Source organism: Pyrgilauda ruficollis, unplaced genomic scaffold, assembly GCF_017590135.1.
Source record: "Pyrgilauda ruficollis isolate IOZ18807 unplaced genomic scaffold, ASM1759013v1 scaffold46, whole genome shotgun sequence".
In the NCBI taxonomy this organism is placed as follows: Eukaryota; Metazoa; Chordata; class Aves; order Passeriformes; family Passeridae; genus Pyrgilauda; species Pyrgilauda ruficollis.
The window spans coordinates 5,246,631-5,260,681 of NW_024526155.1; the positions used below are offsets into that span (position 1 = coordinate 5,246,631).

At 62.5% G+C, this 14,051-nt stretch overlaps 1 protein-coding gene across 2 annotated transcripts; it reads left to right on the forward strand.

The window, feature by feature from the left end:
- The first annotated feature begins 381 nt into the window (after positions 1–381).
- VSTM2L (V-set and transmembrane domain containing 2 like) lies at positions 382–13,036 on the forward strand. Of its 2 annotated transcripts, none has more exons than XM_041478780.1 (4): positions 382–583; positions 7,919–8,088; positions 9,231–9,281; positions 11,751–13,036. In XM_041478780.1, the coding sequence occupies exons 1-4, from the start codon at positions 475–477 to the stop codon at positions 12,060–12,062; spliced, it is 642 nt and encodes a 213-aa protein (XP_041334714.1). In that variant the 5' UTR covers positions 382–474; the 3' UTR covers positions 12,063–13,036. The 2 variants fall into 2 exon arrangements, with proteins under 2 accessions (XP_041334714.1, XP_041334713.1); XM_041478779.1 differs by having other exon boundaries at positions 447–583; positions 7,916–8,088.
- Positions 13,037–14,051: the final 1,015 nt, after the last annotated feature.

The window sequence follows — 14,051 nt, forward strand, 5'->3', positions numbered from 1 at the left end:
GCGGGGCTCTGGCCGTGCGGTGGTCCCGGCAGTTCGGTGCGGAGGGTCCCAGCGAGGCACGGGAGTCCTGGCGGGACGGGGGGCGCTGGGGATGCCGAGGGGTCCCGAGTGGGCGCGGAGGGGTCCGGGTGGGGCGGTGCGAGGAATCCCGGCGGTGCGGGGCAGCACTGGGGGTCCCGGTGGGGCGGTGTCGGTGGGTCCCGGGGGTCCCGGTGGGCGCGGCGGGTCCGGCCCCGCCCCGCGCAGTTTGGGAATGAACCGTGGGAAAAAAACTTGGGGGGTGCGCGCGGGCCGGGATCCCTCCGCCGGGCGGGGGAGGCTCCGGGCGAGCCGCGGCACCGCCTCGGCGCGCGGCGCCCTCCGCGAGAGGGAAGAGCTCCGCAGCGCGGCGGCGCCGGGACCGCGGCGCAGCCCCGGGGACAGGGCTCGGCCCGGCGGCGCCGCCGCCCCCGGGACGGACGCGCCCGCGGCAAGATGGGCGCCCTGGCCCTGGCCCTGGGGATTTTCCACTACCTGGGGCTCTACCTGCAGCTCGGCGCCGCCTCCCGGCACCCCCCGTGGGACGCCCCGGCGGCGGGCAGCGGTGAGGCGGCGGCCGGGGCTCGGGAAGGGGGCGGCTGAGCGGCGGGAGCTCCCGGGGCTCGGTGTCCCGCGGGGCTGGCGGCGGGTCGGGGCGGCTCCTGCCCCGGGAGCGGGACTGGTGCCGGGGATCGGGGATCCCTGTCGGGCTCCGCCGCCGAGGGCAGCTCCGTGTCGCGGTCCGTCGCGCCGGCGGCTCGAGGAGCGGGGGGCAGCCGGGGCGAGCTGGGGTTGGGCTTTGCCGCTCCCGTCTCCGGAGCCGGGGGGGCGGCCTCTGCCTTTGCCGCTGGGCTGCCGAATCGGGGGCTCTGCACGGTGCGTCCCGGTGCCTGCAGCCACCCGCGCCCCGTGCCCGTGAACCTCCCGGTGCGCCTCCCGGTGCCCGCCGCCGTCCGCACCCCGTCTCCTTGTGTCTCACGGTGTCGCCGCCACCACCCGCACCCCGCGTCCGTGAACATCCCGGTGCCGCCGCCCGCCCCGCCGTGCGGTGCCCCACGCCCCGGCAGTGGGGCTCCCGCCGCCTCCCGCTCCTCCGCTCCCTCCGGTGCGCGGTGGTTCGGCGGGTCCGTGCTGCCGAGCACGGGGTCCATCCCGCTGGGGTCCATCGGGGCTGGGAAGGGGAACCTCTTCCTGCATCCTGCACCCTCCGGTGAGGAACCTGGCGCAGGGGCAGCTCCCTAGTGGGTGTCGAGAAGGTGACAGGGGACCAAGCCCCCTCGGAGGAGGCTGCTGGGACCCTGCTGGCTCTCTGGAGTGACACGGGCACGTTCAGTCTGAGCCCGAGCAGTGACCACGGGGACATCCTGGGTGCCCGGGTCCCAGCTCTTCCCTTTCCCGGCTCCGGGGCCTCCTGTGAGCGGAGGGAGCCACTCTGCCCCGAGGAGCCTCCAGGCACACGACACCTCGGGCCATGCCAGGATGGCAGGGGTGAGGTGTCCCGCAGTTTGGGGTGTCCCGCAGCAGTGCGTGCCCTTCCCTGCCTGCCCAGGGAAGGGATGATCAGCCTCTGCATTGGGGTTCACGGCAGGAGAGTTTCCAGAGCTGCCAGGCTGGCATGCCAGATGGAAAGGTGGGTGAAGAGCCTCCATTAGCCACCGCTGCTCCCACAAAAATTCAGCAATAGGCAAATAAATAGTGAAATGGTCGCTGTGAGGGAGCAGGGAGCCAAGGAGATGAAATATTCTGGGAGGGCGAGTGCACTTTGGAGCCACATTACAGCTTGCTACTCGAGCAGTTCTGCAGCAACTCACTTAATCACAACAGAAACCTTTATTAACGATACTGAAAAGCAGTGAATAAGTGGGTCATGTATAATAAGCCATTTGTGTTCAGTAGGTGAATACCAATTTGATAAAAGCTGTGTGTGCTGAAAACCTGTATAAATCGCTGTTTAGCAGATCGGAGACTGATCATTTCATTACTGGCTGGTGCAGCTTTCCCTCCACACCACGAGAGTCCAGCAGGTTGGAGACGTGCAGCGGGAGCGGGGCTGTGGCCGGCGGGATGGGCTCGGCCGTGGCCGGCGGGCACGGGCATGTCCTGCCAGGCTCTGCCCGCAGCCGGCAGCGCCCGGAGCTCGCCGCCGTCTCCATCTCTGCCCGGTGCTGGAGGCCTGCAGGAGCCTCCACGGCATCGCGAGGCTCTGCCACAGCCCCGGAGTGTGTTCACTCTTCCTTTTAACTTGTCCACACCGGATGCAGCCGGGGAATTGACCGGGAGCAGCTCAGCAGGCATGGTGAGCGGCCATGAGCATCCCCGGAGCGCGGGCGGCTCCCCCATCCTGCCACACCACAGCGGGCAGCGGGGTTCTGCTCGCAGGGCAGCCTCGGCTGTGGGGAGGGAAAAGTCACAGTCAAAGAAAGTCCTTTACCTGCCGCCACAGCAAAGGCTCTGCCTTTGGCCAGGATGGAGCCAGGATGGGCTCCAACTGCCCCGTGAGAGCATCTGAGCCGCAGGATCCTTCCCACCATCCCTTCCTTACCCACAGTGCTGCCTCTCCCCCTTCTCTCCTCTCCTCAGGCTGGCGCCTTCAATTATTCATGCCCCCCATTGCAGCCTGTGCACGCTGTGTTGCTGCCATCGGCTTTCTCATGTGCTGGCTGGGAAGCTCCAGCCGCTTTCCCAGCCCGCTGGCTCTGGAGCGGGGCAGGGGAGCCGTGCCGTGAGGAGGAGCAGCCCGGCTTCTTGCCGGCATCGTGTACGGGCGATCTCGCCTCGCCTCAGCAGAGCCGCGGCTGCAGGCTGGAGGGAGCCGTGCCCCGGCTCCCCAGGGCGCTGCCCTGCTCCGTTCCCGCACACCCCAGTGATTATTCTATCAATTACTTTCATAAACACTTTGCATTCTGCCGGATTTTTGCACACTTCCTGGTGGGAATTCTCCACGCGATGTGTTTTTCCTGCTGCTGTTCGTGCAGTCATTCAACACAATTACATCTGACACCTCTCCTCATCAAACGTCTGGGCTTTCTCTTCCCTTGAAGCGGCTGACAGACGACGGGCCAGACACTGGGAATTATTACGTTAGGACAGTGACAGCTAATTTTAATCATAACGTTCCTTGTGAGTGAGGCAGGAATCAACCAAGAGCCGGCACGGCTGCATGCGGTCTGGGAGCTGTGGGCAGCACGGCGGGGCTGGAGTGAGGACCTGGAGTGGGCCAGGGAGCTGGAGGCTCTGCTCTGCTGCCTCCTTCATCAGGGGCTGCTCCGGGGGCCAGATGGATGCCCAGGTGGGCACCTGCTGAGCCCTCTCCCCTTCACAACTCCGCTGGGATTTTGGTTCATGGTGTGAGTGGGACTTGTGCACCTCAGGACAGACAGCCCTTCCTGGCCTTGTCCTCAACAGCTCTCTCTGAGCTCCTCTGTTCTGTGGCTGTTTCCCCTTCTGCAGGGCCCTTTCCTGCCTGGCTGTCCCCTCCCTGCGGCTCCATCTGCGCTGGGTGCCCGACTGAGCACCAGGGATGTCGGCTGGGCTCGGCTGTGCCGGTGCATTCATGACTTGTGCTGTGTGCTCCGTGTGAAGCTGGATTGGGATGAGTCCAGCAGTGATGGGGTGGGCAGAGCCGGGCAGGAGGATGCTGTGTCCATGAGCACCAGGCACTGCCAGCTCTGGGGATGGTACCAGCACCTGTGCGTGGTGTGGGCAGCTCGCGGCAGTGGCTGACTGCTGGTAGCTCGTGTTTTGGGTGTTGGGTGTGAGACCGGGGGGGCTGATCCTGTCTGCCCCATCCCATTCCTTCTGACTGATTCCAGCTGAGAATCCTCCCCTGGCTGCTGGGAACCATCCTCTGGCTGCTGGGCACAATCCCCTGGCAGAGAGCAGCACCAGAGTGAGGAGTGGTTGCAGGCTGGCTGCACGCACTGCTGGAGCCCCACGGGGAGCTGTCAAAAAAAGGCCATTTTAGGGCTTTGCTACTTAGACTATCAAAGAGCAGCTCTTCCTTGAGCCCCTTGGGAGGGAATTTTCTGAGAACTGTGAGTCCCCAGGAACCAGATGGGAGCAGCAAGTCCCCTTGCATGGGCAAAGCTGTGTGTAGCCGGGGCCAGGCTGGAGACACTCACCATTGGCCTCGCTCTTGCTGAGAGGATTAAACATTAGGGGAGTGGGAAGCGCTGAGGGCAGGAGCTGGGGCAGCGAAGGGGCACTGTTGGAAATATCTGCAGTTTTCAAGGTTCATTCCAGCTCTCTGGTGAGGTGAGCGCTGGTCTGATCACACTCACCGAGTTAGGTGGCAGTTTTTTTTGTTTTTAATTCACATGCTGCAAATCGGAGCTCCTTCTGCTGCTCATATGACAGTAAAGAGGGGCAGAGCAATGGCGCTGCCATCCCCAGCGTGTGGTGGGAGCCTCCCGGCCCCAGCCACGGCCCCGACGCTCCAGCCTGACGCGTCTGGTGGCAAGGGAGATGTCAGGATGGCTGGGTGGCTGGAGGAGAGCAGCGCCCGCCGCCAAAGCGCTCTGCCCGCTCAGCTGCCGGGGCCGGAGCCAGCTGCCCTCTCGCAGCAGCGACGCGGCCGTCACGCCGTGTTTGTGCAGCGCTTCGCACCGCGATGTGTTTGCAGCGCCCCGGGGTCAGCATCCCTGCTCGCAGGCTTGTCAGGAGGAGAAGCATCCCCGGCTGTTCGCGGCGCTGGGAAGGGGAGGGGAGCGAGGCTGCAGCCCGACCTGTGCAGCAGCCTCGGCAGAGGCGGTGTCCCCGCGGTGGGGACAGCGAGGGTCACACAGGCACTGGGGCAGTGCCCAGCTCTCTCCCGCGTCCATCCGGAGGGTGCCTCCGATCCCCCGGGATGGCTCTTTCCCACGCAGGCTGTGCCAAGGGCTGGGGGGTCCTGTGGCAGCCAGGAGGGTCCATCTGTGTCTGGGTCCGTGTGCCGGGATGTGTCCCGGGTGCCCCTGAAGCCAGGGCTGTCATTGTCCATCAGCCACAGGAGCCGCGGGTTCCTGGGAAGGGGAGGGTGCTGGGGAGGTCATGGAGGTCTGGGGAGGGGACTGTGGGTGCCTGGGGACAGTGCCAGTGGTGGTGGATTCTGTTGGACTCATTTGCTTTTCCTGCAGTAGTGCAGCACAAACCCAGCCGGTCAGAGCCGGCCCCACACCGGGGCGCAGGGCAGGCTCTGGATGGACATTCCAGCGGCCAGGAGCAGGAGCAGAGGGAGGTCTCTGCTCCCCCAGCCCCTGTCCCTGCCCAGCATGGGACGGAGCCAGCCCCAGCCCTTCTGCCTGCTTGGCACTTGTCACCCCTCCAGCCCGGCTGCAGCTCCAGCGAGGGGCTCCAGCCCTGCTGGGCAGAGAAAGAGGCTTCTGACTCCTGGTTTAGGGAAAAAAATCCCACCCGGAGCAGGAACCCGCGCTGACTGGGTGATTAACAGGAGTTTGCAAGTGTCCAGTGCATATTTCATTGTCCTCCAGTACATCTTTGCACAGCAATTACCCTGATTTGGCGCCAGTGATGCTGCTCTGGTGTCATCCTTGGTGCTTTGTGGGGGCTGTGGTGGGGGGCCGTGGAAGCTGGCACAGCTGAGGAATGGCAGGCAGCAGGCAGAGTCCTGCAGGGGCTTTCTGTGCTGCGTGGGGCCTGTGGACGAGGCAGGGGGACGGAGCAGGGGTCTGAGGTAATTTCCAGGTGCTCGGGGCAGTTCACGACCTGCTCTTGCCTCGTCCCTGCTGCTGGAGCCCCCTCCCTGTGCAGAGCCTGGCCAAGGTGAGGGCTGGTGCCCACAGAGGTCTGTCTCTGGTTTATGAGAGCACCAAGCTGTCCCAGCAGGTATTTTCAATTCTGTTTATCTGTGTTTCCCCATTGAGTTCATTTTATTTCCCCTGATTTTTATTTCCTGGAAGATTTATTGATTCTGGTGTTCTCAGTTTATGACAGGTAGCAGGCCATAAAGCACACGGAGCAGCGGCCCCTGACGGGCCCCTCCGTCCCTCCCGCTGTGGGGATGAGGCTCCAGTGTCAGTGGGGGGAGAGGGACGGGGCTGGGGTGGGCAGGCACCGGGACAGCAGGGGACAGGGCAGGGGCCAGAGTTGGTGACTTGTCCAGTGTTCACAGGAGCAGTGTCCAGGCAGCCTGGCCAACCCAGTGCAGGGTCCATGGCCAGCCTGGGGGCTCCTGGGGAGACCCTGATCCCCACTGGTGTCCCTGTGAGGGGCAGGGCTTGGGGGGGGCACTGAGTCACCTCTGTCCAGGCGGGGCCGGTGACCACGGCATCCATCAGGGAGGGCACACGGTGCTGCTGGGGGACATACCTGAAAGATGTGTCCCCAGCAAAGGTGATGACCCTGGGCATCCATCTGCAGGATCGATGCTCCTCTGGATGTGCTTGGAGGTGGCTGAGCTCTGGGGTTAATTAGTACATACGCTTCCCAATTAAAATCGGAAAGAAAGAAGGCGCTTGATTCAATCCAGCCTTTTCTCAGCTTATCGGCCAAATTCCCGTCTGTGGGAGCAGATTTTAATTGTGTTCACAGCAATTTGGACCTGGCTGGAGCCCTGAGGGCATGACCCCACCCCTGCACTGCTGGAGCTGTGGTGGCTGGGGGCTGGTGCAGGCTCTGCTGGACCCGCTGGCTTTGGCCATTGCTGCTGCCAGCAGGAATTCTGTGGGGCAAGAGCCTGATCCTGCCTGCAGCCAGGGAATGGTGGGAGAGTGCTGGTTAATGACTGGACACAACAGCCTCAGCTCCACTGTGGCTTGGAGCACAGAGGAACACTTTTCCTGTGCCAAGAAACCCCCCTGCTCGTCCCCCAGCCCTCGGTCACCAGAGCTGTTCTCCTGGAGCTCCCTCCACTCCCCAGCACAGAATCCACGTTCTGTGGTGCCGGGTTCTGGGTGAACAGGATGTGGGAACAGCACTGGGAACCCCACCAGGACACCCTGCCTTGGTAAACCCCAGCGTTGGGTATTTGCCTCTGTTCCCTGCTGAGATGGATTAAAGGAAAGTGATAAGTGGATGGGATTTCCATGTGTCCAGAGGGACAGGGAGATATTAGAAGTATTAACTTTTTGTCTGGGCTGCTAATAATTGGTTTTCCGAGGGATCAGGGCTGGAGAGAGTGCTGCTCCCGACAGGCTGTGTCCCGGAGGGCGCCGGTGGCTCCCATGGGAGCTGCCCCGTGGCTGTGAGCCGGCAGTGCCGGCAGCAGGAGGGGTGAGCGGAGACAGGAGGCACAGGGCACCCTCGGCAGCCTCGGCAGTGCCCGCGGTGTGCAGGGGGCTGGCAGCCCTGTCCCCATGCCGTGCCACCGAGAAGCCACTGCACCGATGGTGGCAGCAGCGTTTGCCGGTGCCCTGCACACTGGGGCGTCTGTACGGAGGAACAACAGTCTCTCCAGAGGAGATGAAAAGAATTCTAATTACATCTCTGAACAATATTTGTTTTGAGCGAGGAAAGCAAACCATATGGCGTGTGGGAGCCTGTTTGGGGCCGCATTAAGTGAGGATTTGTTTTTCAGTTATGTCCTGATCTGAGTGAGATGCGATCATGCTCTATTTATTTCCTTCACCTCAGAGGTGTGGTGCTCGTTCTGGGGCAGGGGTCTGAGGGATGCTGTGGGAGCAGGGGGGCACTGCTCCCTCCCTGTCCCCTTTTGGTCTTTGCAAAGTGCCTGGGGTGGGGGCCAGGCACCTCTGCTGTGGTGGGGAGGGGACACCGGGGTGGGAAAGAAGAAGCTGGGGATGACAGGGACCTGCCTGCTCTGCTGTAAGGGCTGGGTCTGTTTGGCCAGGGAAGGATCCAGGCACCCCTGGTGACTCTGCCCGTGTGGCCGGAGGCATTGTCCTTCACCGGGACAGTGCTCTGTCCCCGCAGGCCCCCGCAGCCCTCGCTCTGTCCCCAGCAGCTCTCTTCACCGAGACCCCCCACGACATGACGGCGCAGGCGGGTGAGGATGTGGAGATGGCGTGCTCCTTCCGCGGCAGCGGCTCCCCCTCCTACTCCCTGGAGATCCAGTGGTGGTACGTCCGCAACCACAAGGACTGGACGGACAAACAAACGTGGGCTTCCAGTCAGGTAATGCCCCTCATCCTCCTCCTCCATGGCAGCACAGAAAGGCAGAGCCCTTCAGGCAGAGCCCCCCGGGCAGAGCCCCCCGGGCAGAGCCCCCCAGGCAGAGCCCTTGCCCGCACTTGCCGTGGGGAAGGGCTTTTTGTGCAGCCACGGTTGGGTTTTGGTGGGACCCCAACCCGCAGCAGCACTCGGTGCTGACCAGACCGGCAGAGCAGGGTTTCACCCTCTGCTCTGACAGAGAGCGGCCGGGGGTCCTGTGGTGCATTACTGGGCTGCTCAATGTCCAGCTGCACTGAGGGTCCTCCGGGGCAGTGGGGCTGGGCTGTCCTGGCTGCCCTTCCCAGCCAAGGGGCTGCCTGGCCCATTGCCAGGACCCATCCTAGGCTGAGGCTTTGTTTTTGTGCTTGTGCCTTCACCTATCTCATCACCAGCTCATCCCTCCTGGCTCTGCACCCTCCATCCCTCTCTTGTCCCCTGTTTCTCTGTGTACTGGTCCGAAAAACAGCCTCTCTTTATTTCTCTCTCTGTTCACACAGAGATAAGGGCCAAAGAATGGGAAACAGCTTTGGGGATTTTAATGAGCCTTTATTGTAGTGTCTTTGGCAGGGCTGCTGCTGGTGTTGCCATAAATTGAGAAGCCTCAGGGCAGTGCTGCCAGGATGGGGGGGAGCGCTGCCAGGGGTTGAGGGTGGGCAGGGCCAAGGGTGTTGGAGGCACCGGGAATGCACAGCCAGTGGCTGCAGGAGGGGTGGTGGCACTGGGGCAGGAGCTGGCAGTGACAGGGACAGAGCTCCAGGAACAGGGGTCACTGCTGCAGCAGTGATGCCACAGCGATCAGGGCTCCATCCCCACTCCTGGATCGTGGGGAGCACCTGGAGCTGAGCTGCAGTGGGACCTGTGGGTGAGCACCCCATTCTCCCTGGTTCCTGTGCTGCTGCTGGTGCCTCCCATCCCGGGTACCCAGAGTGGCTTCACCCCCCCTGCGTGCCTGGGTCTGCTGGGCTGGGCAGTCTCTTCTCTCTTCCCCCTTCTCCCTCTTCCTTCCTCCTTGGGACAGCCATCCTGGGAGTGGGAAGGGGTCTGGTGGGCTCAGCTGACCATTTCTCTTCCCTCTCTGGTCTCCCCCTACCCTGCTTTTTCCACAGCTGAAATCATCACCACCAGAGGAGCCCGGGAAAGAGGCGACAAAAATCAGCGTGAGTTTGGGTGATGGTTCTTGTTGAGGGCTCAGCAGGACATTCTGGGAACACCAGGGTGGGAACAGCGGGGTGGGAGAACTGGGTCTGCCTTGGCTCAGTCCTGGGGGTGGCCGGGGTGAGGGGTGGCTGCCCTGCTCTCCCTGGCACCGAGAGGCAGAGCCTGGACCCTCAGTCCAGCATCTGAGTGGCACATTAATGCCAGGGATAAAATAATCCAATTGACTCAGCGGATTAGCATCCCAAAGCCATTTAGGCTCATGTGAGCAGAATGAGGAGCCACTAATCAGTTAAATAAAACACTCTTGGCCTTCTGCTGCCAGGTGTGTGCTCCCCTGGCTCTCCTGCCTTGGGGAGCTCTGCGTTTGGGGGTGCCACAGACACAGAGCAGTGCTGGAAAGCTTCCCACTGTCACCTGGCAGCTCTCCTGGCACTTCCATTTTCCTTCACTGACTGAGTAAGGCACCCGTGGCTTCTCAGGTTGGTGTCTCCCGCACCCAGGATCAGCCTCTCATCCCTGGGAAACCCTTCCCAAGGGAGAGCAACACCTTTCAGTGCCCTCCTGCAGGATCAGTGCATGGTTCTCTTGGTGGTAACGAGTCCCCTCCTGGGGTCATGTCCCCTTTGATGAATTGACACCCACAATCCATATCCAAACCTAAGCAGGTTCCTCCAGGATCTGTTCCTCCCCAGGTGCTGTGGCTCCCTGCCCCACAAGCAGCAAAGTTCCAGGGCTGCTGCTGGAGCAGCCAAAGCCTGGGCTCTGCCAGGCCCTGTCTGCTGAGCTCGGGGGCTGCTGCTCCCTGCATCCCACCCAGGCCCTGCTCCAGGGGCAGGAGGTGCATGGAGCCATCCTGGGGCCAGCACTCCCTCTCAGCTCAACCAGTGCATGTTTCAGCATAATTAGGCAGTTAATTACACGCTGGGATGGAATTGATGGGTGTGCGAGTGTAACCAGGATTTATTTTGAATCATTCGAGGTCTCTGCTGCCTCCTCCAGATCCAGCCAGCAGGGAGAGGCTGGAGCTTCAAACCTCTTTTGTTTGTTGTTATTTCAAATGTCCTTGATCATTAAGTGTTTATGGAGTGGAGGAGGTAAATGAGCATGGGTGGTTCTGATGGAATGTGAGGTACAGCCACAGCAGCAGGTGACTGGGAACAAACAGCAGGGTCAGACAGTGACAGGGAGGGAAATCCCGAGGGGGAGCCACAGTGCCAGGCACCCCTTGGCTGTGTTATCCACCAAACACACCTGGTGCTGGAAATGCTTTGCAGGGATGAAGAGCAGTGAAACATGATGGGTTTGGGTTTATTTTTTCCCCCTTTGAATCCAATGGCACAGCACAGGGCTGAGCTGGGGCTGGGCACAGCAAATCTGCCCATCCTGGCCTCCCATGGGCAGTGAGGGCCATCCCTGCCCTGCCTGTGCTGGCAGAGCCACAGGAGTTATGGACCATCATAAAATCTTCCCTCCTGAGGCTCAGTGACCTGCTGGGTAGTGGTTCCATGGCCACTGGTGGCACCAGCAAATTGGGGTTTTATTTTATTAGTTCTAAATTTCCCAGCCATTAATTTCAGTGACTTCTGGCTCTCTCAACTAAGGTTGTTTTTTTTTTTTAAGCTCCTTTCCCATGACAGTCTCAGCATCTGGGCACACTTGCTCCAGGGCCTGGCACCTCCTACCCCTGCCATGTTCCCCCAGACCCCCACTTCCAGCAATGCAGGACTGGGGCTCCTGGCTGCACGTGGCCACTGAGCAGCCCTGAGATGCTGTTTGGGTGGCCCTGGCTGTGACCTGTGGCACCAGCTCCCTCTCAGCAGCCCATGGTGTGCAGGGCAGCAGCCTGTGTGTGCTCGTGTGTGTTTGTATGTGCACGTGTGGGCACATACATGTTCCAGCACTGGGTGCCCCCACAGGGAGAGGCTGAGGGGGCATTGAGGTGTCTTGGTCCCCACACTGTCCTCCTGTGCTGTTTGGGGTGGGTTTTGCCCCTCTCCAGCCCCGTTTCCAAACACCATAAAATCCTCAGCTAACAAATGCAGCGGCGAGTAGAAAAACGGCCTTTGCCATCCAGTGTGATTATAGGGAACAGAGCCAGGGGCCTCGGGGTGGGTTATAAATCTGATTTATTGACCCAGCCCAGAGCAGCCGCGGCTCTGGCTAGTGAGTAAGTCTTAAATTTCATTGGGTGATAAATACTGAGAGCGAATCAATTTGGTAGAAAAGCTAATTAGCCAGCGTGGTTCCGCATCGATCTCCGAGCCCTGCGTGGCCGGGTGCGAGCCAGGGCTTCCATCACCGTGCGGGCCCAGGCTGGGGCCGGGTCCCCCCAACCTCACCAGCCTTTGCCGTGTCCTCGCCAGCTGGGCCGTGGCGTGGTGGCACACGGCCGGGGGTGGCACTGACCCGGGTGTCTGGGGGGCAGTGGGTGTCCTGGGGGCCCCTGACCGCCCGTCTGCCCAACGCAGGTGGTGAAGGTGGTCGGCAGCAACATCTCCCACAAGCTGCGGCTGTCGCGGGTGAAGCTGGAGGACGAGGGGACGTACGAGTGCCGGGTGATCGACTCCAGCGACGGCAAGGCACGGCACCACAAGGTGAAGGCGTACCTGCGGGTGGAGGCAGCGGGGGGCCCGGGGCACCCCCAGGACACCGAGCTGCGGGAGACCCCGCTGGCAGAGCTCGCCTCGCCGGGCTCAGCCCACGCACACCACCACCACCACCACCACAAAGCCGGGAGGGAGCTGAAGAAGCGCTCGGCAGACACCTCCTGCGTGCTGTAGGTGGGCGGTGTGGGGGGCCGCCGGAGCCCCCCTCCGCCCCGGACTCAGCGGAGCCATCAAGGGTCCCGCAGCCCCTGCCAGAGACTGGCCCCACCACCCCTCTTGTCCAGCACCCCTCGCCACCTCCCTGTCCCGCCGGGCGCCGCAGGTTTCTCCCCTCCTCGGGGCCCGGCGGTGCCAGGCTGGGGCGGGAGCCGGTCCTGTCGGTGCCACGGCTGCATCGCTGGGGCTGTGCCCGGGGCCAGGGCATGTGCCCACGCCTGGTGGTCCCCATCCCCGGCCGTGTGCGGGCGGTGCCGCGGGCTGTGCTGTGCCCCAGCTCTCTGCCCACGGGACCCTCCTGCCCTCCCCGTGCTTCGCAGACCCCGCCGCCTGTCCCTGTAGGTTGTCCCGTTTAGTTGCTCGGTTCCAACCCCACAGTGCGTATCTAAGTTCCAGCCTCCATCCTACAGCCCGTGTGTATCCCCCCGCCCTGCCCTGCCCTGCCTGCCCCGCAGCCCCCAGCACGTCAAGGCCTGAGCTCAGCAGAGGAAGGACGGCACGGCACATTCCTGGCATCCTCCCGGCACGCTGTGGCATCGCTCAGCCAGGCAGCTGCCCGTGCTCCGTGTAGCTTGGGAAGGTGTGCCATGGGCGCTGGCCCCTTGCACCCATCACTCCTCCTCCCCTCGCGTCCCACCGAGGATGGGGCGCTCATCCGCCAGCCTCGTCAGCGTGGCCCCATCCCGCTGCCCGTGGCTCTCGGCCCCCTCTCGGCCAAGCATCCCTCCCCACCAGGCCACAGCACCACGTTGCCCCGGGCAGGGTCCGGCCCACGGGCTCCGGTGTCGCAGTGCAAACAGCAGAGCCCGTCCCTGCTGCCCCACGGGTGACCACGGCCACTGGGGATGGAGCTGCAGGGAGGGACAGGGGGGTCCCGAGCCTCCCCACCCGGGCGCTGCTCCCCTGCTGCCCCCCAGCCTGCCACCATCAGACCTGCTGCAGCTAATAAAGCTCTTTAAAGGAAGCCTCTGCAGGTCTGTGCTCTCTGTCTGTGGCACGGCAAGGGGACAGGGCTTTGGCACTGCCTCGGGTAAAAACGGGCAGAGCTGGGGCTGCTGGTCTGGGGCCGCTGGGGATGGGCACGAGGGTGGGCATCAACATCCTCCCCTGCGCTGAGGGCTCAGAGCTTTAAAAAGCTGCAGCTGGGGAGCTCCTGCCCAGCCTGGGAGCTGCTGCCCTGAGGGGTGCAGGACACAGCGAGGTCCCAGGTGAGCTGGGGATGCTCCACTGTGGCCATGGAGTGCTGGGTCAGCTGCCAGGTGAAATCCTGGCACCCACCTGGGCACCCAGACCAGATTTCCAGCCTGGTGGAAGGTGGGGTCCCCAAAGTGTGCTGGGGCCTGGCTCTGCCTCTCCAGTGGGAGAGCAACTCCGAGCACTGGCAATGCCCAGCCTAGCCCGGCTGCCTGAATCCTGCAGCTCCTTTGAACCTTGTTACTTCCTGGCCCTCCATCATGCTCAGCCCTCGCTGTGCTGATGAGAAGGAGAAAGAGCTGGTGGCTCTTTCTGCCACCAGAAGTGTCAGCCTGTGCTGGGGGGCAGGAACAGGCAGAGGTGGCTGGTGTCTCTGGAGCCATGGTCACCTCTGCCACCTGGAGAACTGTGGGCTTGGGGAGCAAAGGGCACCGGAGAAAAACATTCAGGAGCTGCAGGGCAGCAGCTGTAAATCATTGCAGCAAGTTTTTCCCAATAGTGGTGGCTGTGCTGTAGCAATCCCTGCCAGAGCTGTGGGGCAGGGGCTATGCTCAAATTCTCTGTCAGGGAATGGGATTGCTGGGGGAAGAAGAGAGATTGGGATGTATTGGTCACCAGTGCAGCAAAACACAGGACACAGCAGAGGAAAAGGCAGATCCAGGGACATGCTAGGAAGGGCAGGAGGCTGCAAATGACCTCAAACAGGGAATAAACAAATTGCTGTGCAGCACAGTGACTTGTAAAACCTGGAGG